At 64.7% G+C, this 27,668-nt stretch overlaps 2 protein-coding genes across 2 annotated transcripts; one reads left to right on the top strand and one right to left on the bottom strand.

The window, feature by feature from the left end:
• Positions 1–4,237, top strand: SGCA (sarcoglycan alpha). Its single transcript, XM_059830409.1, has 9 exons — positions 1–40; positions 533–685; positions 1,637–1,782; positions 1,877–1,949; positions 2,046–2,244; positions 2,363–2,525; positions 2,610–2,815; positions 2,991–3,017; positions 3,951–4,237. Exons 1-9 carry the CDS (start codon positions 1–3, stop codon positions 4,132–4,134), a joined length of 1,191 nt encoding a protein of 396 aa, XP_059686392.1. The 3' UTR covers positions 4,135–4,237.
• Positions 4,238–7,690: 3,453 nt separating this feature from the next.
• Positions 7,691–24,040, bottom strand: COL1A1 (collagen type I alpha 1 chain). Its single transcript, XM_059830426.1, has 51 exons — positions 23,859–24,040; positions 22,051–22,245; positions 21,837–21,871; positions 21,702–21,737; positions 21,526–21,618; positions 21,370–21,438; positions 20,308–20,352; positions 19,978–20,031; positions 19,697–19,750; positions 19,515–19,568; positions 19,260–19,313; positions 19,102–19,155; positions 18,956–19,000; positions 18,595–18,648; positions 18,437–18,481; positions 18,190–18,243; positions 17,762–17,860; positions 17,627–17,671; positions 17,449–17,547; positions 17,129–17,182; positions 16,932–17,039; positions 16,577–16,630; positions 16,273–16,371; positions 16,003–16,056; positions 15,821–15,919; positions 15,465–15,518; positions 15,042–15,095; positions 14,884–14,937; positions 14,703–14,756; positions 14,365–14,409; positions 14,165–14,263; positions 13,817–13,924; positions 13,322–13,429; positions 13,152–13,205; positions 12,995–13,048; positions 12,778–12,885; positions 12,635–12,688; positions 12,148–12,201; positions 11,749–11,910; positions 11,487–11,594; positions 11,234–11,341; positions 10,963–11,016; positions 10,763–10,870; positions 10,464–10,517; positions 10,244–10,351; positions 10,093–10,146; positions 9,793–9,900; positions 9,427–9,709; positions 8,483–8,673; positions 8,159–8,401; positions 7,691–8,075 (listed from the first exon to the last, which is right to left on the bottom strand). Exons 1-51 carry the CDS (start codon positions 23,938–23,940, stop codon positions 7,929–7,931), a joined length of 4,362 nt encoding a protein of 1,453 aa, XP_059686409.1. The 5' UTR covers positions 23,941–24,040; the 3' UTR covers positions 7,691–7,928.
• Positions 24,041–27,668: the final 3,628 nt, after the last annotated feature.

Genomic DNA, 27,668 nt, shown 5'->3' on the forward strand with positions numbered 1-27,668 from the left:
ATGGAGGCCCCCGATCTGCTCCGGCTCTGGGTGCTGGCAGGCGAGTGGCAGCCCTGTCACCCTCCGGGGGGGACACGGCCGGGTCAGGGATACCCCCAGCGGGGAGGGGATGGGGGGACCCCCAGAGCAGGGCAGGGACAGGGGGTGCTGGTAGGAGGGGACGGGGGGGGGGACGTGGCTGCGACGTGACAGCTAAATAAAGCCACCCTGTCCCTGGTGCCCGCTGGGTTTGGGACGGGGCGGGGACCGAGTGGGACCTCTCCGTGCCGGGTCCAGGGCAAGGGAAGGTGCCGTCCCCATCCCTGTCCCTGTCCCTGTGTCCATCCCCATCCCCATCCCCTCCTAAACATAGCCCACCCCACTGTCCCGGGGCGCCTGGCACCGCAGGGACGCGTTTCTGCCCAAGCCGGGTGTCCCGGGGGGGGTCTGTGGGCGCCTGTGGGTCATCCCAGGATCTCTGGGGAATGGGGAAACTGAGGCAGGGAGGAGCCATGTTCGCCAGTCCCGGCTCTAGCCCTGTGCTTGGCTGCAGCTGTGGCCCTGGGGGGGTCCCGGGCCACCCTCCCCAACCACCGCGTCCTCCCTGACCACCCCGTCTCCTCCGAGACTGGAGCCATCTTCGTCCACAAGCTGGAGCGGGAGCTGTTCCAGGAGGCCTTCCTCACTGGGCGCGAGGATGATGGCGGTGAGGGCCCGGCCAAGGGGAGTGGGGACAAGGGGGTGTCCTGCAGTGCCGGGGTTGGGGGGGGCTGGGACTGTTAATGGGGGGCACTGGCTAAAGCCTGCTCCCCACCAGGCATGGCCCCCGCTGGGCCTCCCTCCCTCCATCCGGTCCTGTCCACCTCCATCCCTCCATCCCCCCATCCCTCCATCCTTCCATCCCTCCATCCACCCCACCCTCCATCCCTCGATCCTTCGATCCCTCCATCCTTCCATCCCTCCATCCACCCCACCCTCCATCCCTCCATCCTTCCATCCCTCCATCCTTCCATCCCTCCATCCATCCCACCCTCCATCCCTCCATCCTTCCATCCCTCCATCCCTCCATCCTTCCATCCCTCCATCCTTCCATCCCTCCATCCATCCCACCCTCCATCCCTCCATCCTTCCATCCCTCCATCCATCCCACACTCCATCCCTCCATCCTTCCATCCCTCCATCCCTCCATCCTTCCATCCCTCCATCCTTCCATCCCTCCATCCATCCCACCCTCCATCCCTCCATCCTTCCATCCCTCCATCCATCCTACCCTCCTTCCCTCCATCCCTCCATCCCTCCATCCACCCCACCCTCCATCCCTCCATCCTTCCATCCCTCCATCCCCACCCCTCCACCCATTTGGGGACCCCCGCGCACCGCCCCATCGCACTGTTAATCCCACCCGGGAGCAGCGTCCCCTCGTCCCCCACCGCTGCGGCACTGGGGGTCACCTCCATTTTGGGTCATTCAGCTCAAAAAGGGGAGTGGGACCCCCCGGGGGCACAGCCGGTGCAGGGACCAGTTGTGCTTCCTTGGTGGGACCAGTTGGATAGGGGAAGGGCTTGCAGGGCGGGGGTCTGTCCATGGCACAGCCTGGTGCCATGCGTGTCCCCATGTCTGTGTCCGTCCCCACCCGTCCGTGTGTCCCGGTGCCCAGCAGCCGCCCCCATCACCTTCCAAGCCCACCTCCAGGACCACCCCGACCTGCCGCGGTGGCTGCGGTACATCCAGCGCGACCCCCACCAGCCGGGCTACCTCTACGGTAGCCCCACGGCCACCGAGGTGGGCACCCACGCCATCGAGGTAGGTGCCCACCCTCACAGCCCTGTGCCAGGGTGTGGCATGGCGGTGGCAGGGGGGCTGGCATCTTTGGGGGGGGTCTCTTCTTGGCTTGCAGGTGCTGGCGTACAACCGGCACACCTACGAGACGGTGGCGCAGCGCCTGGTCATCACCGTCGTCCCCGCTTCAGGTAAGGGCTGTGCACCCCCAAAATGCCCCGTGCTGTCCCGGAGCCCCCCTGGGACAGGCACGGGGTGTCCCCACGGGTGCCACGTGTCCCCCACAGGTGGGGAGCCGCCATACCAGGGCGAGTTCCTGGTGGGCAACAGGAACGTGGAGGAGCTGCTGCCGGCGGCCGCGCGGGAGATCTTCCTCCAGGCCACGGCCGGTGTCTGGGAGCGGGACGACCTCCATGTCATCAATGTCACCTCCGCCCTGGACCGGGGTGGCCGTGTCCCGCTGCCCATCGAGGGGCGCAAGGAGGGGTACGGGCAGAGCCGGGGTGGTCTGGGGTGCTGGGGTTGTTCCCGGGCAGACTCCCAGCCTCCATGCGTGGGGTTTTGGGGGGGCCACCTCCAGCTGGTCCCCTCCCCGTCCCGGTAGGGTGTACGTGAAGGTGGGCTCCCGGGGCGCCTTCTCACCGTGCCTGGCGTCGGCCGCCTCGCCGCAGAGCCGCTTCCACTGCAGCCTGGGCCAGCAGCCCCTCGCCTCCTGCTACGACACCTTCGCCCCCCACTTCACCATCCGCTGGTGCAACCTCACCCTGGTGAGACCCACGTTCCGGCCCCCCACCCCATGCCCCAACCCCTATGGGGACCCCCCGCTCTCCCTAACCATCACCCCATTGCAGCTGCAGGTCTGGCCCAGCCCCACGGTGCCGGAGCCGACGTGGGGTCCCGGGGTGCTGGAGGAGGATGGGGATTTCCAGACCCCCACCGAGGTGACCCCCCGGGACCTGCTGCCCGGGTACCTGGTGACGCTGCTGGTGCCGCTGGCGGTGGCCGTGCTGCTCTGCCTGCTCCTGGGCCACCTCATGTGCTGCCGCAGGGAGGGAGTGTGAGTTGGGGGGGGCACGCACAGGCTGGGGGTCCCCCCACCCCAGCCAGGGCACGGGCGCCCCGGGCTGGGTGCCCCTTCCCCGGCCATCGTGGCCCCGGGACAACCTGGGGGTGGTGAGAGCCCTTTTCATCATCATTTTTTTTTTTTCCCCCCTTTTTCCTCTGTTTTGTAGGCAAAAACGGGACTTGGCGACGTCTGAGTAAGTCCCCGCTCCCGGGCTGAGCGCTGTGGGTGCTGGGGGGCTGCTCCGGGGCGGCTTTCTTGTGGCCAAGCGGGGGGACGGCCAGCGGGGATGGGGAGGAGGGGGGGACGGGGAGCGGTGGGCTGTCTGGGGGATGTTATAGGGGTGGTGGAGCCTAAAGGTCTCCCCAAAGGGCCCCCCCCAGCCCCCCCCCCCCCTCCCCACATCTCGGCGCCCCCCAATAACCCCCCACAGACGCGGGCTGGAGCACAAGAGCTGTTTTACTTCTCCAATGGCCTCGGTTGGACTCAACACCAGCAAGGAGGACCCCGATGATGGGGGGCAGACCCCGATGATGGGGGACAGACCCCAATGATAGAGGGCAGACCTCAATAATGGGGAGCAGACCCCAAAAAAGGGTGGGCAGACACCCATGATAGGAGGGCAGACCCCAATAATGGTGGTCAAAGCCCAGTGATGGAGGGCAGACCCCAATGATGGGGTGCAGACCCCCGTGATGGGTGGGCAGATGGCAGTGATGGGGGATGAACCCTAATAACGGGGTGCAGATCCAAATGATGGGTGGGCAGACCCCCATAATGGGGGACAAGCCCCAGTGATGGGTGTGCAGACCCTAGTGATGGAGGGCAGACCCCAATGATGGGGTGCAGATCCAAATGATGGGTGGGTAGACCCCAATGATGGAGGGCAGACCCCAATGATGGGGTGCAGATCCAAATGATGGGTGGTCAGACCCCAGTGATGGAGGGCAGACCCCAATGATGGGGTGCAGATCCAAATGATGGGTGGTCAGACCCCAATGATGAAGGGCAGACCCCAATGATGGGGGTCAAATCCTAATAATGGGGGGGACAGACCCCCCCAAGCCCCTCCCCGAAAGGCTGCGGGTGGGAATGCGGGGCGCAGCACCCAGTTGTCCTCTCCCCTCAGCATCCAGCTGCTCCACCACACCACCATCCACGGTGACACCGAGGAGCTGAGGCACATGGCCGGCAGCCGGGATGTCCCACGGCCCCTTTCCACCCTTCCCATGTTCAACGTCCGCACGGGACAACGCATCAACCCCATGCCCGGTCCCCCGGATGGTGCCCGCGTCCCCCTCCTCCCGCAGTGAGCCGGGGTGCTGAGTACCTGGGTGACACCGGGATGATGCCGGGTGTGGCGTGGAGGGGGGGACAGGGACACTATCCCAGGGATGGGGATGGACAAAGGGGTCTCATGATGCTTTTGGGGGGACTTTGCAGGGGATAAAAGCCCGGCAGCGGGCAGAGCCCAGCCGGACGGGCGACTGCCCGTCCGGCTGGGCTCTGCCCGCTGCCGGGCGATTGCCTGGAGTGTTTTGGGGGGGCTACCAATATTTGGGGGGGGGGTCACCAGCATCCGTATGCATCAGTGGGGCAACACAGGACACCTGCATCCTATTCCCTTCCCCTCCAACCTCATCTGTCCCACCTGCCCTGATAAAACCCTTAAATAAGAGCTGTGGGAGCATCATAGCTCTTTTTTTTGGGGGGGATAAGCTGTTTTCTTCCCATTTTCCAGGTAATGTGGGTGGCCCTGTTGCTGTCACCTCCCCGGGGGTGACCCTGCCAAGGTCCCTGCTGCGGGATGGGGGCTGCGGGGTGGGTTTTTGGTGGATAAAGTGGTTGTTTAGTGATGAGATGTGGCTTTTCTGCTTTATTTTTGGCCCCCTGCAAGCATCCCAGCCTGGCCCTGGGGGCTGTGGTGGTCTTGGGGGGGGTGGGTTGGGGGAGGTTTTGGGGTGCAGCCTGCTGCTGGGCTCCTTCTGGTTGCAAACAGTGCCTTGAGTTTGCCAGTTCTTTGCCCCAGCCAGCCCCAAAGCTGGATTGCGCCGTGGGGCTGGGGGGATGCTGAGTGCCGTGGGGCTGGGGTCCCGCTGGGGGGGTTGCTGGTCTGTCCCTTCTGCTTGGGGGGGTCCTGCCCCCCTCTGCCCCCCTCTTCAGCTGCTTTGCTCCATCTGGGTGCCCCGTTTGCACCCGCTCCATCTGTGACCCCCACCAAAGACTTGCACCCTGCCACCCAGCCCCACGGAGGGGAAGGGGCTTGCGGAGGGTGGGTTGGGGAGGGGGACAGGGACAAGGACCGGGGGGGCACACAGCCCCGGGGACCCGCGATGGCACCCCAATGTCCCCTGACTCACCTGGGTGCCTGCATCCCGCAGGATCTTGCCCGGAGCCCCCGGCTGCTCCGGCCGCTCGCCTCTTCCACCGCACAGACCCGGGTATCCCGCTCAGCACCCCCATAACCCCTCCCCACCCCACACCAGGGGGTCCCCCCAGCCCAGCCCCTCGCCTCCAAAGAAAGAGCCTCATTCACGGTGCCCCCCCCTTCTCGTGTGGGGCAGGCGCCAGGGTGGGGGTTAGGAAAACATGGGGGCCCGGGAGGAACAAGGGGAGCCATTGACGGGCCGGGGCAGGCGAAGAGAAAGGCACCATTGAGGCCTCATCCTGCTGCCTGCGCAGCCCCCCCGCCGCTGCCGGGGTCTCGCTCGTGCCCACCGGGACGGTGGCGTGGGAGAGGTGAGGGTGGCAGGGGGTGGGTATGCTCTGTGTCCCCCCCCTTGCCATGGGGCACATGTATGTGCTGCTGGTGGCCCCCCCCCCGGGTTCCCTTTTGCACAGTGGGTGCTGGGGGTGGCATGTGGGGGGCACCCGCTGTGGGTGCGGGGGGACTTGTGCCGTGGCACGCCATGGCACGCGCTGTGGCACACGCGTGTCGTGGTCTGGTGCAGCCCGGGGTGAGCACGACACACACCCCCCCCCAAATTTCAGTGCATCTGTGCCCTCCCTCACCCAGCCACAATGTCCGTGTGCCCCCCCCAAACTCTTCTTTTTGGGGGGGCACCCTGGGCTGGCATGCACTGAGTGCCCCCCACATGTCCCCATTGCTCCCCCCCATTTGGGGAGGGGACACACGTCAAAGTCCCCTTCACCAGGGGTGCACAGCACAGCCCCCCCCCCCCAAATCCAGCCCAACCCTCTTCGCTGGGGCAGTGGGTCCCCCCTTCCTTCCTCTCCCCCCCCCCCAGGGCCGCGGGGGGCTGAGCGAGGAGGAGGAGGGCTGGGGGGGCTGGCGGGGGCCGCGTTGGGGTGGGAGGACGGACAGGACGGGAGCGCAGAAGCGCGGCGGGAGCAGAACGGGAGCAGCCGGGAGGAGAGCGGGACCGGGGATGAGGGGTTCCCAACCCCACCGTCGTCCCCCCCCCCCGCCACCCACCCAGGACCCCCCACCCCAACCCTTGAGAGCGAGAGCCGCCGGCGAAGAGCACCCCAGGTTTGTTGGATCATTTCACATGCTTTATTTCAGCAGTCAAAAAAAAAAAAATAATTAAAAAAAAAACCAAAAAAACCAAAAAACAATTTCAAATTATTATTATTATTATACATATACAAACTAGGTACAGACTCCGGGAGAGTCCGGAGCATCCGCCGGGAGATGGGCTGGCGAACGGGGTGGGTTCGTGTCCCTCCGTGCCCGGGGAGGGATGGATGGAGGGATGCATGAATGGATGGAGGGATGGATGGATGGATGGATGGAGAAAAAGCTGCTGGAAGATGAGAGCGGAGCTGAAGATCCACCTGCTTAACCTGGGAAGTGGGGTTGTCCTTCTTCCCTTTCGAGGCTTTTAATTTTTTTGGCTCTACCTTTCATTTGCTCCGGGATTTGCTTGTGGGGTGGGAGGGGGTTAAATAGCACCTTTAGAAAATTCACAAGTTGAGCTGGGCAGCAAAGAAAGGGGGGGAAAAACAAAAAAACCCACCCCAAAATAGAGGGAAAGGAAAATAAATCAAGCTGAGTCGCGTCTTTGGAGGTTGTAGCACCAGGCGGTCCCGGGCTCGGGTGTTGCGGGACCGAAATAAAAGAGAATTAAAAAAAAAAAACAAACCAACAGCCCAGGATAAAAATCCTTGGGGGGAAGAAACCTCAGCGACTCCCGAGGGATGTTGAATGGAGGAAAATAAAAATCACAGAGCAACAAAAAGGCGGAGGGGGGGAGAGGGATATTAGAGAAAAATTAGCACCTTTGCTCTGAACCTGGCAGGAAAGTCCCGGCGCGGCTGAAAAAAAAAACCCAACAAAGCTAAAACTACTTGAAAATGAAACAAAACTAATCCCAAAATTAATTAAAAAAAAAAAAAACAAAACCCAAAGCACAGCGGTGAGGTAGCCTTCCAGAAAAGGAGAGTGCGCAGCGAAGGGTCGGGTCTGCTCGGCGGCGGGGGCAGCGGCTGCTCCCCTGATGTGCTTGGGATTGAATTGATTTTGCTGCCTGAATAAAAATAAAATAAGAAAAAAAAAGAAAAAGAAAGCCAAAAACAAGCTGGGGGGGAGGGGGGAGAGAGGGGGGGGAAAAAACCAACAACAAAAAGCAGATTAAAACCAAGAGTTAAACATCTTCCTTGCAGCAAAAAATTAATATACTAATGAGATGCGAGAAGCGAAGAGGCCATGGGGAAGGGTTGGCTGGAGGGGGGGATTCGGCCGGGCCCAGTGCTCCGGGCTCGGGGGGCTCGGCACCGCGGTGGGGGGCTCGGCACGGCCGCGGCGGAGCTTTCGGGGAGCTGAGCCGTGCCGTCTTCGGGGCGGAGGAGTGCCCGAGCCCGAGGAGGAGGAGGAGAGGAGGGCAAGCAAGCGAACCCACTTCCTGGTGATTTTGTTTGAAAAGTCATTTATTTTTTTATTCTTTTTTTTGGTTTAATGCTTTTTTTTTGGGGGGGTTTTTTAGGTTTTTCTTTTACGGAAACGCAAATAGTTTTAGAGACGCTGGATAGAAACCGACACAAATTCAAGTCCATGTGAAATTTTCTCCTTTTTTTTTGGCTGTTTTTTTTTTTATTATTATTATTATTATTATTACTCTCTCCTGTTACGCGTGGGGCGTCCAGTTTACAAGAAGCAGACGGGGCCGATGTCGATGCCGAATTCCTGGTCTGGAGCGCCAACGTCCATGGGAGCCAAATCGATGATGGGCAGGCGAGAGGTCTTCGTCGTCTTGTACTCGATGACTGTCTTGCCCCAAGCGCCGGTGTGACTCTGCGGGGAGGTCAGGATCAGCCCCGTCCCCATAACACGTCCCCACCACCACCACCACCGTGACCATCCCCTGGACCACTCACCGTGCAGCCGTCTTCGGTGACGCCGTAGGTGAAGCGGCTGTTGCCTTCAGCCCTGATCTCGATCTCGTTGGCGCCTTGGAGGAGAAGGGCCTTCTTCAGGTTGCCGGTGTCCTGGTCCATGTAGGCGACGCTGTTCTTGCAGTGGTAGGTGATGTTCTGGGCGGCCTCGGTGGACATCAGGCGGAGGAAGGTCAGCTGGATGGCGACGTCGGCTGGGTTGGAGCCCTCACCACCATACTCGAACTGCCGGAGAAGAGGCGTTAGGCACCGCAGAGCTGGTCCTCCATCCCACTTGTACCCCCCCCCCATCGTCCCCCTGCTCACCTGGAAGCCGTCGCTCATCGTCTCGCCGAACCAGATGTGCTTCTTCTCCTTGGGGTTCTTGCTGAGGTACCAGTTCTTCTGGGCGATGGTGGCCTGGGTGGGGTAGACGCACGTCTCGCCTGTCTCCATGTTACAGTAGACCTTGATGGCGTCCAGGTTGCAGCCTTGGTTGGGGTCGATCCAGTATTCGCCTGCGGAGCAGAGGGAGGGGGGTCAGGGAGCGGGGAGGGAGGCAGGTGGCCACGGTGGGTGGAGGACGGAGGTGAGGACCAGCCACGGTGGGTGAAGGATGGAGGAGAGGAGAGGCCACGGTTGGGTGGAGGATGGAGGAGAGGAGCGGCCACGGTTGGGTGGAGGATGGAGGTGAGGAGCGGCCACGGTGGGTGAAGGACGGAGGTGAGGAGCAGCCACGGTGGGTGAAGGACGGAGGTGAGGAGCAGCCACGGTGGGTGGAGGATGGAGGAGAGGAGCGGCCATGAGGGATGGAGGTGAGGAGCAGGTGGGTGGAGGATGGAGGTGAGGAGCAGGTGGGAGGGACAGAGGACGGAGGGATAGGTGAGGGGTAGCTGTGAGAGATGGAGGATGAAGGGATGGTGGGTGGAGGTGAGGAGCAGCCATGAGGGATGGAGGAGGGAGGTGAGGAGCAGGTAGGAGGGATCTGGAGGGTGGAGCGTGGAGTTGAGCAACAGCCACAAGGAACAGAATAAGGAGGTGAGGAGCAGTTGTGAGAAATGGAGGATGAAGGGATGAAGGATGGAGGTGAGGAGCAGCCACGAGAGGTAGAGGATGGAGGTGAGAGCAGCCATGAGAGGCAGGATGGAGGAATGAGGGTGAGGATCAGCCAGGGGGACGGAGGAAGGATGAGGTGAGGAGCAGGTAGAGGGGACGGAGAGATGGAGGTGAGAGCATCCCAGAGGGACGCGGGGACCGGCGGGGACACTCACCGCTCTTCCAGTCGCCGTGGCACATCTTCAGGTCGCGGCAGGTACGGGCAGGGTTTTTGCGGGTGCCCTCGGGGCTGCGGATGTTCTCGATCTGTTGGCTCAGGCTCTTGAGGGTGGTGTCAACCTCCAGGTCCCGGTCGCGCATCACGTTGGCGTCGTCGGCTCGGTAGTAGCGCCCACCATCGTGGGCCTTCTCCTGGGGCGGCTGGGGCAGGAAGCTGAAGTCGAAGCCGCCGCTGGGGGGGCCGGGAGGACCAGGGGGGCCGGGTGGGCCGGGGGGACCCTGCGGAAGGAGGAGGAGGATGGTGAGCAGGAGATGAAGGCAGGCGGCTCTGGGCGGGCAGCAGCAGAGGAGCTGATACGTACGACGGGGCCGACATCGCCGGTGCGACCGCGGGGGCCGGGGGGACCGATGGGGCCGGGCAGCCCGTTGAGACCGTCTTTGCCGGCAGCACCAGCGGAGCCGGGAGGACCCTGTGGGGAGAGAAGAGAGGGTGAGCACAGCCATCCTGCCTGGGCAGAGTCGTCCCCTCCAGCCCCAACCCACGTCCCCAGGAGAAACCCAATGACAGCAGGACACAGCCCTGTTGCCGGGACCCTCTCCCCGCTGCTCCCCCCGGGATGCTCCAGCCCTGGCTGGAGGTGGTGGCTCAGCCGGGGACTTACTCTTGGACCGGCGGGACCAGAAGCACCAGAAGGACCTTGTTCACCAGGAGAGCCCTGTGCAAAGCAAGGAACAAGAAGTCCCATCAGCATCTCGCTCTGCTTCCAGGATATGGGGCAGCACCCGGAGCCACCGTCACCCCATGGGACTTACAGGAGGACCAGGTGGGCCCTGGAGACCGGAGAAGCCTCTGTGACCCTTCATGCCTCTGTCACCCTGTTCACCGGTTTCACCTTTGTCACCACGGGGACCTTGTGGACCCTGGAGGAGGAGGAGGAGGAAGATGTGTTGAGTGGGGTCCAGGCCAGCCACTGCTCCCGCGCCCACGGGGAGGCAGAAACACCAAGGAGGATGGAGGAGAACATCAACTTACAGCAGGACCACGAGCACCAGCAGGACCAGGGGGGCCAGCGGGACCTTGGGGACCCTGGGACAGGAGAGAAGGGGACAGGTCAGAGCACCTTCCACCTTTTGCTGTCCCCGGCTTGGGGCAGTGTCAGCCCGAGTAGGGCGGTGGGACTCCAGCGGTGAGAGCTGAGCCCGGGGCCGGATCCTGACCCGCTGCGGGTCTGTGGGATCAGTCCTTGCTCCATAACGGGGTCGAGCCCAGGGTGACCCCTGGGTCTGGGAGGGGTGCGAAGGGGGGGGCGCGCTGGGCAGAGCATCACTTACGGTCTCACCGCGATCTCCATTCTTGCCAGCAGGACCAACGGGGCCGGGGGCACCGGGGGCACCGGGAGCACCAGGGGGGCCGGAGGGGCCAGTCTCACCACGGTCACCCTGCGAGGAGGAGGAGGAGGAAGAGGAGAGGTCAGTGTGGGCCAGCGCAGCCCCGTCACCCCCTCCCGCAGCCCCCTCCCCAACCCACTCACCTTGGGACCAGCAGCACCATCGCGACCGGGGGCACCTTCAGCACCGGGAGCACCCTACGGAGAAGCAAAGACCCCCTCGTTAGGGCAGGTGGGGGCTAACGAAGGCCTGGATGGCACCGTCTCCGCTTAGCCCACCGCGGGCCCCGCCGTGCACCGACTACGGCAGCGTTCACAAGTGTCGCGAGTTGGCAAGTCCTCAGCGCAGCAAACCCAAGGCTGACGTGTGGGGGTCCGTGCTCCCCGACGCTGATGGTTGCCCACGGCCGCTCACCTCACGTCCAGCTTCACCGGGGGGTCCAGCCAGGCCGGGGGGGCCCATGGGGCCAGGAGGACCGCGCTCGCCAGGGGAACCGGAGGGACCTTGCTTGCCGGGTTCGCCCTGCGGAGGAGAGAGGACGGGGGGGTCATCAGACACCGGGCAGCATCCTACCCCCCAGGGCCGCAGCCGCGGGGGCCGCATGGGTGAGTTGGACCCTAGGGGGGTCCCAGCATCGTCTGTCCCCAGGAGCCCCCCAGGTACTCACAGAGGGGCCGGGCAGCCCAGGGAAGCCTCTCTCGCCTCTCTGTCCGGGGAGGCCGACGACACCGCGCTGGCCGGCGATACCTTGGGGTCCGGGGGTACCGGGAGCACCCTGCGGGGACAAACGGCACCTCAGGGGGGTGGCAGTGGCAGGGACCACCCTCCCAATGGAGGGGACAGCCGAGGGACGCCAGGCTGGGGGGGAGCATGATGCTGCCCGGCATCCCCGGCTCCGTGGAAGTGGTCCACCCGGGGGGGTGACTTACGATGGGGCCATCAGCACCGGGAGAGCCCTTCTCGCCGGGGGGTCCGGGGGGTCCAGCGGGGCCAGGCTCACCGGGGCGGCCAGCGGGGCCAGTTTCACCACGGGGTCCTTTGCCACCTTCCTTCCCGCTGGGGCCGGGGGGACCGGGGAGGCCGATGTTCCCCTGGGCGGGTGGGGAGGCGATGCCGTCAGGCAGCAGCTCGGGACCCCCCCAGCTGCCAGCTGAAGGGCGGCCAGGGGTGTCCCAGTGCCAACTGGGACAGGGCGGCCACGTGGAGCCGCCTGGATGGGTGCCCAACACCTCCCGTCCCGCATCCCCCCATCACCAGCAGCCACCGTCCAGCACCCTCCCAGCCCCTGCTCCCGGCCCCCCAACCCTCGCCCCCCCCGGGGTACTCACAGAGGGGCCGGGGGGACCAACTCTTCCAGCAGCACCAGGGAAACCAGTAGCACCCTGGAAGGGAGAAAAGCTGGAGTCACCGGGGGCCAGATCCAGGCATCGCCTGCCCCCACCGTGGAGCGGGTCCAGGGGACGGTCCCCTGGCTGGGGGCCACCACAGGGAGCCCCGGGGCCAGTGGCCAGGAGGAAAGCGTCCACCCAAGGGGGACCTGGGGCTGATTTGGGGCGGGGGGGTAAAGACAACCCCCTCCCTTTTCCCCTCTGCTCCGTCCCCACCATGGGATGAAGCCGCCCCAGCTCGATGCCGTCCCCCCCAGATGGTTTTAGGGGCGCAGGGCTGGAAGTGCCGCAGCTCCCCTCTGCCCCACGGTGTTGGGGGGACAGAGCGAGACACGGCGGGGAGTTAAGCCACCTTGGGGGTGTTTGTGCCCAGGGGAGTCCCCTGGGAGCCCCAAACCCCCCTCCCCACCATGAGACTGGTACTTACAGGGGGTCCAGCGCTACCGCGAGCACCTTTGGGACCAGGAGCACCAACAGCACCCTGTGGAGGAGGAAGAGGAGGAGGAGAGGGGTGAGCTGCAGCACGGGGCTGGACCCCGAGTGGGTGTAGGGTCAGGGGGGGCAACTTACGGCAGGGCCAGGAGCACCAGTGGGGCCGGCAGGGCCGGGGGGACCGGCATCACCCTTGGCTCCAGCATCACCAGTTTCACCTTTAGCACCAGGCTGGCCATCGGCACCCTGCGGGAGAGCGGAGTGGGGTGAGCCAGGGGGTGGGGGGGCTCAGCATCGCCCCAGCAAGGCAGGATCAGGCCCCCAGGGCAGGGAGGAGCGAGGCTGTCGCACTTACGGGGGGGCCAGCAAATCCAGCAGGACCGGGAGGGCCGGGCTCACCACGGTCACCCTAGGAGAGACGGTGAGAGAGCGGCGTCATGCCAGGTAGGGGACGGCCACCAAGGGATGGCCACCCATGGCAGGGCCATTGGCCAGGGCAGGGGGACACTTACGGGAGCACCACGGGCACCGGTGGGACCAGCAGGACCAGGGGGACCCGCTTCACCCTGGAAAAGGGGAGGAAAAGCAGAAAAAAGGAGGTCAAGGCTGTGGCGAGGAGGTGGCGGTGGGTGCCAGGACACATCGGTCCCCGGTGCAGTGTCTGGCCAGGGGACAGCCCTACCTTGTCACCAGGAGCACCAGCGGGGCCGGGGGGGCCGATGGGGCCGGTCAGACCTCGGAGACCGTCTTTGCCAGGAGCGCCGTCAGCACCTTTGGGACCGGGGTCGCCCTGGGAGAAGGAGATGATGGCGGGTTACCTGGGGAGGTCCCCTCCAAGGGGGGGTCACCCCCCCGCTTTCATCTCCCCTTTGCACAGCAGCACCGAGGCACCCCTGGTTCTTCATCCTCCCAGGGAGAGGCTGGGACCATCCTCCTCCTCCCGGGCTCCGGGGGAAGAGCTGGGCTTGGTTCCCAGCTGGCAGCGAAGGACTGTCCCCAAGGGCCACGCTCAGATGGGGACAGAGGTGGCACTGAGTGTCCCCTCCCCAGGGGGCTGCTGCCCACCGGCCTTGGCTTAGGGGAGCGCATCCACCCCCGAGGAAACGATGCGGGAGCACAGGGATGGCCAGGAGCAGAGGACCAAGGGGGGACATCAGGATTTTGGGGGGACACGTACTCTGTCACCCTTGGCGCCTGGCAGGCCGGCAGCACCACGCTCTCCGGGCATACCCTGCAGACCGGGGGGCCCTTGGTTCCCGGGGGCACCGGGAGCACCAGCATCACCCTGGGCAAGAGAGACACAAAATGGGTGTTAGGGAGAACCCGGCGCTTCCTCGGCACAGCAAGATCCGCCCTGGCTTCAGCCAGCGCATGGGAGCTGATCCCGTGGGACCAACCCCAGCAAAAGGGGGTGAAGCCAAACCCCCCCTTTACATCTGCACCCCAAGAGCCAGCAGCCGGGGATGGTGACCCATCACCCGGACAGTCCCAGCCCAGCACGGCAGAGCTGAGACCTTGCACCTACCTTAGCACCATCGTTACCGGGAGCACCATTAGCACCACGAGGACCTTGGGGACCGGGGGGGCCTTGGACGCCGCGTTCACCGGGGAAACCTCTCTCACCCTGGAGAGGGGAGGCAGGAGAGGGGCCGAGGCCGTCAGGGGGGCGGTGGGCACTGGAGGGGTGCCGAGAGCCGGCTGGGCAGCGAGCGGGGTTCAACTTACCCTGGCACCGGCGGGACCGGGGGCACCTGCGTCTCCGGGGACACCCTGTGCGGGAAGGAGAGGGTTCAGAGTCAGCGTGGGCAGGGGTGGCCCTGGGGACAGGCAGAGGGGTCCCCAGGATGCTCTCAGGGGTGGGGAAGGAGGGGGTCCTGCAGCCCTGGGGGGACAGGGCAAGGCTGCGGTCCCCACGGCTCCCCGGGGAAAGGCTATGTGGAGCACATCGCCTCGGGGTGCGTTGGGGGGCACCCCATCTGCAGCCCCCAGCCCCGGCTGGGAGAGGGGCGATGAGGAGGGGACAGGGACAGTGCCACGCCGTAGCCATGCTCGCCCACACTCACCTGCTCACCGGGCTTGCCAGCCTCACCGGGGGGGCCAGCGGGGCCCGGCAGACCCTGGGGAGGAAGAAGAGGAGCGATGAGACACCACGGAGGTGGGTGACCAAAGGTGATGAGGAAAGGAGCAATGTCATCCCCACTCTGGAGGGTTTGTCCCCTCGCAAGGGAAGGGGACTTCCCTCACCTGGAAGCCGGGAGCACCAGCGGGACCTTGTTCACCTCTTTCTCCAGCGGGACCCTGGGGGAGAGGGGACAAGCGTGAGGGGGGGGCAGTCAGCTCCGGAGCCCCTTCTCCAGTGGCCAAGCATGGCCATGGGTGGCCAAGGGCTCGTTGATACTCACAGTAGGGCCGGGAGGACCTTGGGCACCAGCTTCACCGTCTTTGCCAGCAGCACCCTGGGGAAGAGGGAGAAGAGGGTGCTCAGAGCACAGCCCTGACCTACACGCCAGTGGTGCCCCCGCGGGACTCTGCACTCCCCCCCCCGAACACATCCGCAGGGCTGGATACGGCCATAGCATCCTTCGAAGGACGGGAGAAGCCGCGGCGAGCTGCCCGCAGCCACATCACCTCCCTGCTGTCCCTGCTCCAAAGCCGCTGGCAGCCACCAGGCGGGAGTCCCAGCCACCTCCACTCGCTGCCGTCCCCATCCTTGGAGCCTTCCCTGGCCCCAGCTCGGCCATCCCACATCCCACCCCAGCCCCACGCCGGGGTGAAGCTCCCTGCCAAGCCCCCACCGGGCTGGCCAGGCTCTGGCGAATACTTACGACAGCGCCGGGGGGACCAGGAGCACCTCTCTCGCCGGGTTTGCCGGGCTCACCCTGGAAGCAAGAGAGCAGGATGAGACCCACGACGGGACCACGACACCGACGGACGCGAGCCTGCAGGCTTGGCCAGGCTGGAGGATGCACCAGCGCAGCCCTCCCCGGGGGGACACATCCCCTGAGCCCCCCCTCCTTGGATGCCAGCTCCACGGGAGCCACGTCCCCACCCGCAGCCACCATCCTGGGTGGTGACAGCGGTCGGCGGGTGGGAATCCCTCGTGGACCAGGACTCCCGCATCCGCCGGGCAGCATCACCTCCAGCAGCCACCCCAGGGGAGGCAGCACCCATTCACACTCACCGCAGCACCTTTGGGACCAGGGAAACCCATCACGCCGGCTTGACCTCTGGCTCCGGGGGGGCCGGGGGGGCCGGGGCGGCCGTCTTGACCAGCGGGACCCTATGACGGGGGGAGCGAGCACCCCGTTAGCAGAGCCCATGGTGAGCCGAGGGAGGAGTGGGGCATCGGCGGGTACAACTTACGGGGGGGCCAGTCTTGCCGTCGGGACCGGGGCTGCCAGGGCTTCCAGTCAGACCCTGCAAGGGAGCGCGAGGTGGGTTAGATGCTCAGAGCTCCAAGAGATGCTCCAGCGAACGTGAGCATCCTGGCAAACGGCTTCTTCGCCGGCATGGAGAGCACGGCAGCCGGCAGCCGGCCCTGGAGCGGGGCCACCAGCACAGTGGCCATGCTGATGTGGCTTGCTGCTCCTCGTAGCCCACCTGCCACCGCGCCCACCACCCTGCCGCGCTCACCTTGGCGCCGGGGAGGCCGGGTTCCCCGGGGCGTCCAGCTTCACCGGGAGATCCTTTGGGGCCAACGGGGCCGGGGGAGCCACGCTCACCGGGGGGACCCTGGGGAGGGGTGGGAGAGGGGATAGAGGTTACCCCAGCTGCAGGACATCACCCAGGGACAGGGACAAGAGCTGTGTCACCAGAGGTGGCAGTGGCACAGAACTGGCCTCGCCGCCACGTGGGGATGGGTGACAAATGGGTGTCCCCACCGCTGAGGACACGGCTTTCTCACCCGGACAGGCGGGAGAGAGACCTGGGCACCTACCTTGGGACCGGCCATGCCATCAGCGCCAGGGAAACCGCGGCTGCCGGGAGCACCCTGCGAGGGAGAGGAGAGGGGTCAGTGTGGTGAGACGGGGTGACCTCGGGGGGCTTGGGGGTGCAGGGGAGGGATGTGCCGACGTGGGACCCGGCCACAGCGGGGACCAGCCTGGTGTCCCTGCTGAGATGCTCCACTGGAGACCTCGGTGGGGCATTGGAAGGGGCTGGGGATGTCACCACGGTGGGTGCCTGTCCCCGAGCGCCCACGAGGCTCAGCCGCTGGACGTCGGGAGATGGGAGGAAGACAGGGATGGGGACAGGGACATGGCGGGGATGGGACAGGGACTGCTCCTACTCACACGTTCGCCGGCGGGGCCAGGAAGCCCAGCGGGGCCGGGCTCACCACGAGCTCCTCTCTTGCCTTCCTCGCCGGCTGGGCCGGGGGGACCTTGGACACCAGCAGGACCCTGGGGAGGGAGGCAAAGGGATGAGCACCCACAGGGTGCATGGGGGGCAGGAGGGGCCGAGCCCCCGAGGAGATGGTGGGGTCACTTACGGGTTCGCCTTTGGCACCAGTGTCTCCCTTGTTGCCTGGAGCACCGGGTTCACCCTGGAAGTGGAAGGAGAGAAGAGGGAAAAGCCATTTAACACCAGATTGATGAGCAAAGAGAGCCCTGAGCTGCATCCTGCCCAGGCCCTCAGCAGGAGGGGGGATGCTCAGCAGCTGTCAGCCCCCAGCGCCATCCTGCACTCGCAGGGCTGGAGGGGATGGGACATGCCAGAGGGGACATCTCCAGGTGGGACAGCAGCTTGCTGGAGGAGGAGAAGGGATCCAACCCCGGCAGGAGGTGGATGGAGGTGTCTGGGGATACTCACGCTGTTACCCTTGGGACCGGGGGCACCGCTGGGACCCTGGGGTCCGGAGGGACCGCGGGCACCGGGGAAGCCGGGAGCGCCAGCAATGCCAGGAGCACCCTAGAAGAGGCAGAGGAGGTGGTGAGGGAGCAGCACGGACCCTCATCCCAGAGCCAGGCGGGGGGCGAGGGACACTCACGGTTGCGCCCTTGGCACCAGGTTGACCATCAGCACCGGGGTTGCCCTGCAGAGAGAAAGAGGAGGAGGAGGAGGGTTATGCTGAGGCCGGCAGGACATGAGGCCGAAGGGCAAGGAGCTGTCAGATGCCACTTACAGCAGGACCAGCAGCGCCAGCAGGGCCGGGGGGACCGGGCTCACCGCGGGCACCTTGGGGACCTTCACTGCCACGAGCACCCTGGGGACCAGTTTCACCCTGGGGAGGAAGAGGAGGGAGGAAGAGCCGTGAGCACGAGGGCTGCCCTGAAACCCCTGACACGGCTGATTTCCCCCTCTGTCTGCAGCTCCTTTCCCATGGAGGCAAAGCCGGGAGAGATGCCCACGGGACTTGGCTGGAGACGTCCCCGTCTGCTCCGCTGTCCCAAGCAGGAGCGAGCGTGTGGCACTTCGTGTTTTCTCATTTTTGGGCCATATGGGGAGCCCATTCGATGCTCAGTCCTTCTCCCCCCACCAGCTCCCAGTTTCCACCAGTTTCTCCCAGCCCAGGAGATGCCACCTGGAAGGAGATGGTCAGGCAGGTCCTACCTTAGCACCAGCAGCACCGGGGAAGCCAGGGGGACCAGCAGGACCAGTTGGACCCTAGAAGGGAGAGAGGGCACGTGAGAGATCCCACCTCACACATCTGGTACCGAAGAGTTTTCCAGGCAGCAGAGCTCTGGCTCCCGGCCAGGATTTCCCAACCATGGTGGAGCCAGGAAGGGATCTCCCTCCGGAGAAGCCAGAGCTGGTGCCGGGTGCTGGTGGAGGATGGGTGGGTTTGGGGGTTACTTACGGGAGGACCGGCAGCACCGGGAGCACCGTCGTTACCACGAGCACCCTGCAGGAGAGGAGGCACCCGTTAGTGATGCCCACTAGCAGGAGGGGTGGCCCCCAGCCCCCCCAGCGCCCCGGGGCAGGGGGTGCTCAGCCCTGCCCAAACCGGATACTCACAGCGGGGCCAGATGGACCGGGACGGCCTCTCTCGCCGGGAAGCCCACGAGGACCCTGGGGAGGGCAGAGGACATGTTTTCGTCACCAAGAGAGCCACTTTCACCGTTCGGGGCCTCCTCCCATCCCTGTGCCCCCCTGCTCCCCCCCACAGCGACATTTCCAGGGGGTTAAACCCTCTCCTCACCCCATTCCCTTGGGGCATCCCTGGGGAAGCATCCCCAAGGACGAGCTGTTTCCCCATCACATCTTGTCCCCCCATCCCCGTCCCATCCCCCCATCCCCGTCCCGTCCCCCCATCCCCGTCCCCTTCTGCTGGCCGAGGCCGGACCCCCCCGCGGTCCCTGGGGACTCCAGCACTCACCATCTGCCCAGGAGCACCGTTCTCCCCAGGGCTGCCGGGCTCGCCCTAGGAGAAAGGACAATGTTGAGGGACCTGCTCCGGAGGGAAGGAGGGAGCAGCGATGACTTTACCAGGAGGGAAGGGGTGACATTGCCATCGCTCCTCACCTTGGGGCCAGCGGGACCGGGCTCACCCTTGGCACCATCCAGACCACTGAAGCCCTGGGAGGCAGGAGAGAGAAGGGGTGGGGGGGTCAGGAGAGGACCCCCCGGTGAGGTTGGGGTTCCCCACCCTAAATTTTGCAAGAATGGGAGGAGGGACTCACTCTGTGACCCTTCATGCCCGGCAGACCGGCGGTTCCTGGGAGACCACGTGCACCCTAGGAGAAAAGGGGAGGTGGTGATGGAGATGCTCGGGGGGGGCTGTCCCTGCACCCCATTATCTCCATCCCCAGTGCGGCGGGGCGGCGGGGGGAGCCGGCAGTTGGTGTCACATCCTTGCTTTGCCACCAGGTAGGCCACGGTGGGGGTGTCCCCAACTGTGTCCCCTGGGGAGGGCACCCCGGCGGGGAGCATCTCACCTGGGGGCCGGGGGGACCGCGCTCTCCGGGACGGCCGGGCTTTCCAGCTTCACCCTAAGGAGAAGGACACTGGGTTGGTGGCATGTCCCCAAGCCAAGTGGCTCCTGCTTACCTGGGGGGGGCTGGCAGGGCCACCAGGCCCCAAACGGGGAGGGGGGAGACGCCATCGTGAGGCCACTTACGTCATCTCCGTTCTTGCCAGGGGGGCCGGCGGGACCACGGGGACCCATGGGACCCTAGGAGAGATGCAGGGCAGGGATGAGGATGCTGTGGGTGACGGCTGTGCCCTGTCACCCTGCCACCCGGGCTGGGCAGTGCCAGGCTCTGGCAGCCCCATTCCCATGGATCCCGGCTGAGGTGCCCCGGCATGGGGACAGCATGGCCATGGCCAGGGCTGGGAACAGGTGGCCTTGTCCCCATCCCCATGGGACGTCAGGCGGGAGGAGGAGGTGGCAGGACTCACAGAAGCACCAGGCTCTCCGGGTTCACCAGGGGGACCTTGGAAACCTTGAGGACCCTGAGGGTTGGTGGGGAAAAAAAGGAAAAAAAAGGAAAAAGTGGGTTAGAAAAAGAGAAGACTGGGCCTGAAGACCCCTCCGGCAATGGCACTCCCCCCCCCCCCCCAATAGGGCGGCGTAAGGACTGGCGTCCCCACGTGTTCCCGTAGCCATCGGGAAGGGTGGGATGCCCCATCCTGCCCTTACCCCGTCCCGTCCCACCCCACCTCCTGCCACCCGAAGGGTCCCTTGGGGCTGCTTGTCCCCAGAGCGAGAGGGGAGGAGGAGATACTCACGGGAGCGCCAGGAGGGCCGGGGAGACCACGGGGACCAGCTGGACCCTGGGAAGCAGAATGGGAAGTGGTGATGAGTGGCTGCCATGTCACCCTGTCCCCATCACCAAACAGTCCCTGTCCCCATCGCCACCCCTTTGCTATACCCATTGAACCCCATCGCCACCCATCCCATTGCTGTCCCCATCACCAGCCTGTCCTTGTCCCCATCACCACTCATTCCCTGTCCCCATCGCCACCCCATCCCTGTCCACAGTGCTACACCATTGTCACCCCAACACCACCCCATCCCTGTCCCCAACACCACCCCATCCCTGTCCCCATCACCACCCATCCCTGTCCCCAACGCCACCCCATCCTTGTCCCCATCACCACCCATCCCTGTCCCCAACGCCACCCCATCCTTGTCCCCATCACCACCCATCCCTGTCCCCAACACCACCCCATCCTTGTCCCCATCACCACCCATCCCTGTCCCCAATGCCACCCCATCCTTGTCCCCATCACCACCCATCCCTGTCCCCAACGCCACTCCATTCCCATCCCCATCACCACCCCATCCCTGTCCTCAATGCCACCCCATCCTTGTCCCCATCACCACCCATCCCTGTCCCCAACGCCACCCCATTCCCGTCCCCATCACCACCCCATCCTTGTCCCCATCACCACCCCATCCCTGTCCTCAATGCCACCCCATCCCTCTCTTCATCATCACCCCAACACCACCCCATCCCTGTTCCCATCACCACCCCATCCTTGTCCCCATCGCCACCCCATCCTTGTCCCCATCGCCACCCCATCCCTCTCTCCAGCATCACCCCAACACCACCCCATCCCTGTCCCCATTGTCACCCCATTGCCACCCCATCGCCACCCCATCACCAACCCACCCCTGTTCCCTACACCTCCAGGACCAACGTCCCTCCCCATCCCTCCCACGTCCTACCACTCCGCAGCATCCTCAGCACCGCAGGCATTGGAAGCACTCCCGGCTTCACACCTCCCCCCCGTGTCCCCCGTGTCCCCACTGTGTCCCACGGGCACCCATGCCACCCCGGTGCTCACCATGGGGCCGGGCACGGCCATGCCACCAGCTTTCTCGTCGTAGCCATAAGACATTTGAGGAGCGAAGTTCTGCGGGCAGGAGGGAGAGCAGGGGGTGAGCGGGGTGCGGGTACCCCCACGGGGGGTCTGCACCACCGGGGACCCCCCCATACTCACTCCGCCGAGGCCTGGAGGACCTGGAGGGCCTGGGGGTCCCGGGAGGCCAGGCTGTCCAGGGATGCCATCTCTGCCAGGGGGGCCGGGGAGTCCCTGGGGGGGGAGAAGAGGAGGGTGAGCCCCAGCGGGACGGGGGTCCTGGCAGAGCAGGGGGGCTCTGCGGGGGCAATACCCACCCTGTCTCCTTTGGGGCCGGTGTCTCCCTTAGGACCCTGTTGGGGAGAGGCGAGATGGGTGGTTAGAAAAGGGGGTCTCCAAAAAGAGGTGGGGGATGTCACGGGGTTTGGGGGGGGGGGTGAGGGAGCCCTTACCTCTACTCCAGCGCTTTCTGGGTAGACAGGGGAGGCTGCGGGAGAAAGGACGGGCGTTTAGAGGAGCCGAGTGCCACCCACCACCCAACCCCGCACCCATCCCACAGCCCCGACACCCAGGGGAAGGATGCTGAGCCGGGGCGGTACCCAGCCCCACTGCTCCCCGGGGACCCCCAGCCTGCGCGGGGACGGGGACGGGGACACGAGACAGTACCGTCGGTGTCGGGACAGATAGGGCAGCACTCTCCGAAGGGGATCTCGGCATTGGGGCAGTCGGAGGTGTCCTCGCAGATCACCTCGTCGCAGAGGATGTTGCCGCTGTCGCAGACGCAGATCTGGCAGGGTTCGGGTTTCCACACATCCTTGTCGTTGTACGTTAGCCCATCCTGTATGCAGCTTCCAGTTTGAACTGGGAGAGAGGGGCAGGGCAGGGGGAAGCGTGAGGGCGGGGGGCACGGCGGCGGCCCCCCGCACGGCCCTTCTCTTCCTCTCCCTCCGCCTTCATCCCCCCTCTTCGCTCCTGCAGCGTTTCTCCCTTCATCTGTTTCTCATCAGCCCATCGCGGTGACACAGGAAAAGCACCACAATAAACTCTTCCCACATACGCTGGAATTTAAACAAAAACCTCCAGCCAGTTGCTAACGTCCCGCGGCGGATGGGGCCAAGGCAAATACCCCGGCGGCGGGCAGGGGGCTGGCACGGGGGTCCCCCCCATCCGCAGGGGACGGGGATGGGGATGGGATGGGGATGGGGATGGGATGGGGATGGGATGGGATGGGATGGGGATGGGATGGGTGGGATCGGGTGGTTTGGCCCCAACGTCTGGGCTGAAATTAGATCCAGGCGGCTGCGGGATAGGGCTGGATCAGGCCAGATGGATTGGGGAATAAGAGTTCAGCGACTGGAGGCAGGCGGGGGCTGGCGTGGGGAGGGCAGGGCGGCGTGCCAGGGTCTGGGGCTGGCCCCACGGTGGGGAAGGGTCCCGGGGATGGGAGGGCGGTGGGGGGGGGCGTGGGGCTGTCCCGGCCCGTGGCTCCCCCGTTCGGCAAGGGCAAAAAAGGCAAAATGCAAAATTCATACTGCAAAAATGCAAAAGGCAAAACGCATATTGCGAAAGGCAAAAGGCCAAACGCAAAATGCTTATTGCAAAAGGCAGAATGCAGAATGCGGATCGTCAGCTGCAAAATGCAGAATGCAAAATGCAAGGAAAAAAGAAAAAGCACCAAAAAAAGTCCCCCCCAAACGACAAAATTGGGCAAAATGCGAAGGGCTCCCCAGGCCTGGCTCTGTCCCAGGGTCCCCCCGTGTCCCCGCGCCCGCAGGTGGCCGGCGCAGGCAGCCCAGTGGGGCGCAGGGGGGGACCCGGCGGTGGGGGGGCTGTGACCCCAGCCGTGCCCCCGACCCCCCAAGCCCCGGTCCCCACTGCAGCCCCACGGGGAGGCCGTGGGGCGGCATCCACCGTCCCGGGACGGCCGAGCGGGGCCGTCTGGCCAGCCCCGACTTTACGGGCTGCCGAAACATTTTCCTTATGAATCATCCGCGACTTTTCTAATTCCTTCCTGATGGCTTTTGCAGATCCCAGGCCCCCCCCTCTCCCCTCCTCTCCCCCCTCGCCGCTCTCTCTCGCGCTCTTTCCCCCCTTTCCCTTCCCTGCCTCCTCCTCCCCTTCTTCCCCAGCTCCCTCCTTCCCCGCCGGCTCCTCTCCACCCTTCCCTCCCTCCCCACTCTTGGCAGGGCGCCCCGACTCTCCATGCCGGCATAGACCCCCTAAAACCCCTTCACCCCCAACCCCAAATCCCACCCACCCACCCACTTCTTCCTCCTTTTTCTTTCTTTTTTCCCCCTCCTCATCTCCCCCAACTCTTTTTCTTTTCCTCGCTCCGCATGCCAACCACCCCACGACCCTTCCCCAGAGCCCACGGCAGCAGGAGCGAAGCGTCGACGATGCCGCCCGACCCCATCCCCACCCACCACCCCGCATCCCACCGGCAGTGAGGACCGTCACCGACGCCGACTACTTACTGTCTTCTTCTCCTTGCCCGCGGGTGAGTAGTACAGTCGCTGCTATCAACAGCAGTAACCGAGAATCCACAAAGCTGAACATGTCTAAATATTAGACATGTAGACTCTTTGGGGTCTCTTTTGTTCTTAGGTTGGGGTCATACGGGGCCGATCCGACTCTGGAGCTCCAAATCCAGACCCCAGCAGAAACTTCCTACTGCCCTTGCCCACTCCTTCGCCTCCCCTTATATACGATGCGACGACGGGGAGAGGTGGGACCCATCGCAACCGGGGAATTTTGGACGGCCCCTCGGCCAATCAGCGGCACCCAGCGAGTCGGGGGGCACCCCTCGCACCCCCACCCCCACCCCGTCCCTCCGTTCATGCACACGCATACGCAGACGTGCACACGCGTGTCGTCCCGAAAGCGGGGCTGGGAGCGGTGGTTGGGGGGTGGATGGGAAGGGGATGCTGGGGTGGGTGGGATGGGGTTTTGGGGGGGTTTGGGGGGAGATTGGGGGGTTTTGGGGGGGCGGGTTGCACATCCTGAGGTGTTAGTGGGGCTGGATGGGGGTGGGCAGGGTGGGGACAGGCGATGTGGCACGTGGCGCTTTGGGGACCCCGGTGCCACGCGACGCCGGGTGCCGCGCCGGGGGGTCGGGGTGCTGCAAACGCCCGCTCCCACCTGCGACCCCCAACCCTACGGTCCATGCCCACACCCGGGGCTCCCCAACACCCACCCACCCATCCCCACGAGGACCCTCGTGCAGCGGGACCACCCCCCCAGCACAGCGCAAAGGCCAAGGGCATGAGCACCGGGCACCCAGAGCATCCCTTGGGCGAGGATCCCCCCGCGGGACCCCGACCCACAGGCACCCCCAAAACACCCCCAAGAACCACTCGCTTTATTTTTTAATTTTTTCCCCCCTTTCTTTCCATCTTTTTCTTTTCTTTTCCTCAATCCTCTCCCCGCTCGCCGTCCTGCTCCCCTCTCTCCCCCCCTGGCACGCCTCCACGGCCGTTTCCACATTTGAAGGAGCCACGTTGGTTGGAAAAAGCAAAAGCTCCTTGACAATAATCCACAATCTACCGTGCAATTTGGGGAGGGTGTAATTAGACGCCAAAAAAATATACGTATCGACCAGGGCCGGGGCGGCCGCCTGGAGCTCGGGGACGGAGGGGGGAAGGAGACCTGAGAGGGTAATGTGGCACCTGGGGGGGTCACCCCCGCTTTTAAGGGGTGATGTTTTTAGGGGAAGAGGTGGGAAATGGGGCTGGGGTCTTATCTGGGGGGAGCAAAGAGCTGGGTGCAGCCCTCGCGCCTCCGCTTGCCCTCCCAGCACCGTGCTGAGGGCTTGCAGGCTCATCAGGAGACTGGGAGCACTGGGAGCACTGGGCTGGTTGCAGAGGGAAACCACGTCCGAGCGGGAGCTCCCACCAAATTACTTCTTTATTTTTTTTTTTAATTTTTTTTTTGCGGGAAAAAATAAATCAATGCAATTTAACAACGAAATAACGGGGCCGGGGAGGGGAAGAGACACGTCGAAAGAGCAAGCAAAAAAAAAAACCACCACCACCCACCCTCGCACCAGTGACCTCTCCAGGTCTTTTTTTCCAGCCTGCAATTAAATGCAAAGCAAAAAAAAAAAAAAAACCACCCCAGGAGGAGTTATCTGTGCGGGTTGCACACACGCACACGCATGCACATGGGGACACGCGTGCGCGCGCAGGGAGCAGCTGGCGGCTTTTCAAGCCCTGTATCTATGCATCCGAGACACGTTGCAGGCGAAGACTCCTCCAATCATGCCTCGGCGACTCGAAAACCCCTGGCCGGGCTCCAGCCTGAAGATGTGTCTTTAATTTTTGCAGCATGACAGAAAAGAAAAGAATGTCATCGGGTTGTGTGTGTGTGTGTTTTTTTTTTTTTATATGCATGGAGAGGGAGGGGAAAAAAAAAAAGGGGGGGGAACGGGACGATGCCACCTCATCAGCCCCCGGCCGCCCGCCCCAGGAATGCAGGAGGGTTGGGTGCAGGGGTTGGGGGCTGGGAGGGAAAAGGGAAGAAATCCCGCTTTAAAAAAAATAATAAATAATGAGAATAATAATAATAAAAAAAAAAAAGCCTGGAAAAGCCATTAGGATCCTAGGAAGCGGAACGGGAGACGCCAAGCATAGGCCTGGAGCGGCTTCTGCGGGGTGCGGGATGGGGGATGCCCGGGGTGCTGGGTCCTTCCCCGGGGTGGTGGTACCCGCCTGGGACCCTCCCAAAAACTCAGTGGTCACCCCAAAAAGTTGGTGGCTGCCCCAAAAAGTCGCTGACCGCATCCAGGGCAGGGGTTGCCCCATGGATTGGGGGGTGTGGGGGGTGTGAGGCCAGGGGAGGGCAGTCAGCCCCCCCCGCCGCCCCCAGCCCCTTTTGGGTAGGACCTACTGAAAAACAGAGGTGATGGGGCCGGGGGCTGGGGGGAGGAGGGCGCTGGGGTTTGTTTGCCTGCGCCGAGAAGAGCTGGAGCAGACGCCGGCATCTGGTGTGAGTTAACTCCCCTCGACAGCGCAGACACATGGATCGGATTAACTCCCTTTTTTCTTCACCACCCCCCCTTTCCCCGTTCCCCACTCGCAGCCCCGGGAGCCAGCCCCACACCAGGGCCCCCCCACCCACCCACCCGTCACCCCGCTCCCCATCCCGCACCCAGCCCCGGTCCCATAGGTCCCCACCGGGGACGCCTGGGTCCCCCCGGCTCGGTGGCTTCGCCTGGGGTGGTGGTCCGGGTGCGGGTGGGGACGGTGGCAGCTGGTGACACGCAGGTGTTTGACCCCATGGCGGGGTTTGATCCCATTGAGGTCCCCAGCTCCCAAGTGACGCAGGTGTCCCCAGTGTCCCCAAACCCAGCTGGGACCCACCAAGAAGTCCCTTGGTGGGTATTTCCCCCAACACCCCACCCCGCTCCCCCTTTTTCATCCCCCGCCATGGGGACATGGTGGGAGCTGCGTGCCTCAGTTTCCCCCCCCGGCCTGGCCGCAGCCCGCAGCCCGGCACCGCCCCGGCTATTCCTGGTGGCCGTCCGGCCCTCGGCACCCTCAATTGTGGCAGGCAGGGCAAAACCCCGTAATCACGGGCCGTGACTCCCCCGGCTATTTCCAGCCGCTCAAGCGCACAGGGCAATTGCTTAATTGGCCTTTGGGCTGCCAGCGCCACGCCGCTCCTCGGCGGGGGCACCGGCTGCCGGGGGGGTCCCGAAATAGGATGCTCGTGTCCCCATGGGGGTGGCGTGGGGACCCCCGGCTCGAGGGGGGCAAATGCAGGTGACAATCTCGTCTTGCTCGGCAGCGCGGTGGTCCCTCTGCCTGGGATGGGTCCAGGGGGATTGGGATTTTGGCTTTGCCACCCTCCCAGGGCTGGGGCTCACCTGGGGGGCTCGTCCCACCCCGCCTGCACCCCCAAATTGCAGGGCTAGGTCCTTCCAGGGCACTCATCCCATGCACCCCCATCTGCACCCCCAAAGCCCAGGGCTGGGTCCCTCCTGGGGGGCTCGTCCCACCCCATCTGCACCCCCAAATCCCAGGGCTGGGTCCCTCCTGGGGGGCTTGTCCCACCTCACCTGCACCCCCACATCCCAGGGCTGGGTCCCTCCTGGGGGGCTCATCCCACCCCATCTGCACCCCCAAATCCCAGGGCTGGGTCTCTCCTGGGGGGCTCTTCCCACCCCATCTGCACCCCCAAATCCCAGGGCTGGGTCCCTCCTGGGGGGCTTGTCCCACCCCGCCTGCACCCCCACATCCCAGGGCAGGGGTCCGGAGCGGAGCTGGGGATGGAGTGGGGCAACCCCC

Source organism: Gavia stellata, chromosome 28 (genome assembly GCF_030936135.1).
Source record: "Gavia stellata isolate bGavSte3 chromosome 28, bGavSte3.hap2, whole genome shotgun sequence".
NCBI classification, from domain to species: Eukaryota; Metazoa; Chordata; class Aves; order Gaviiformes; family Gaviidae; genus Gavia; species Gavia stellata.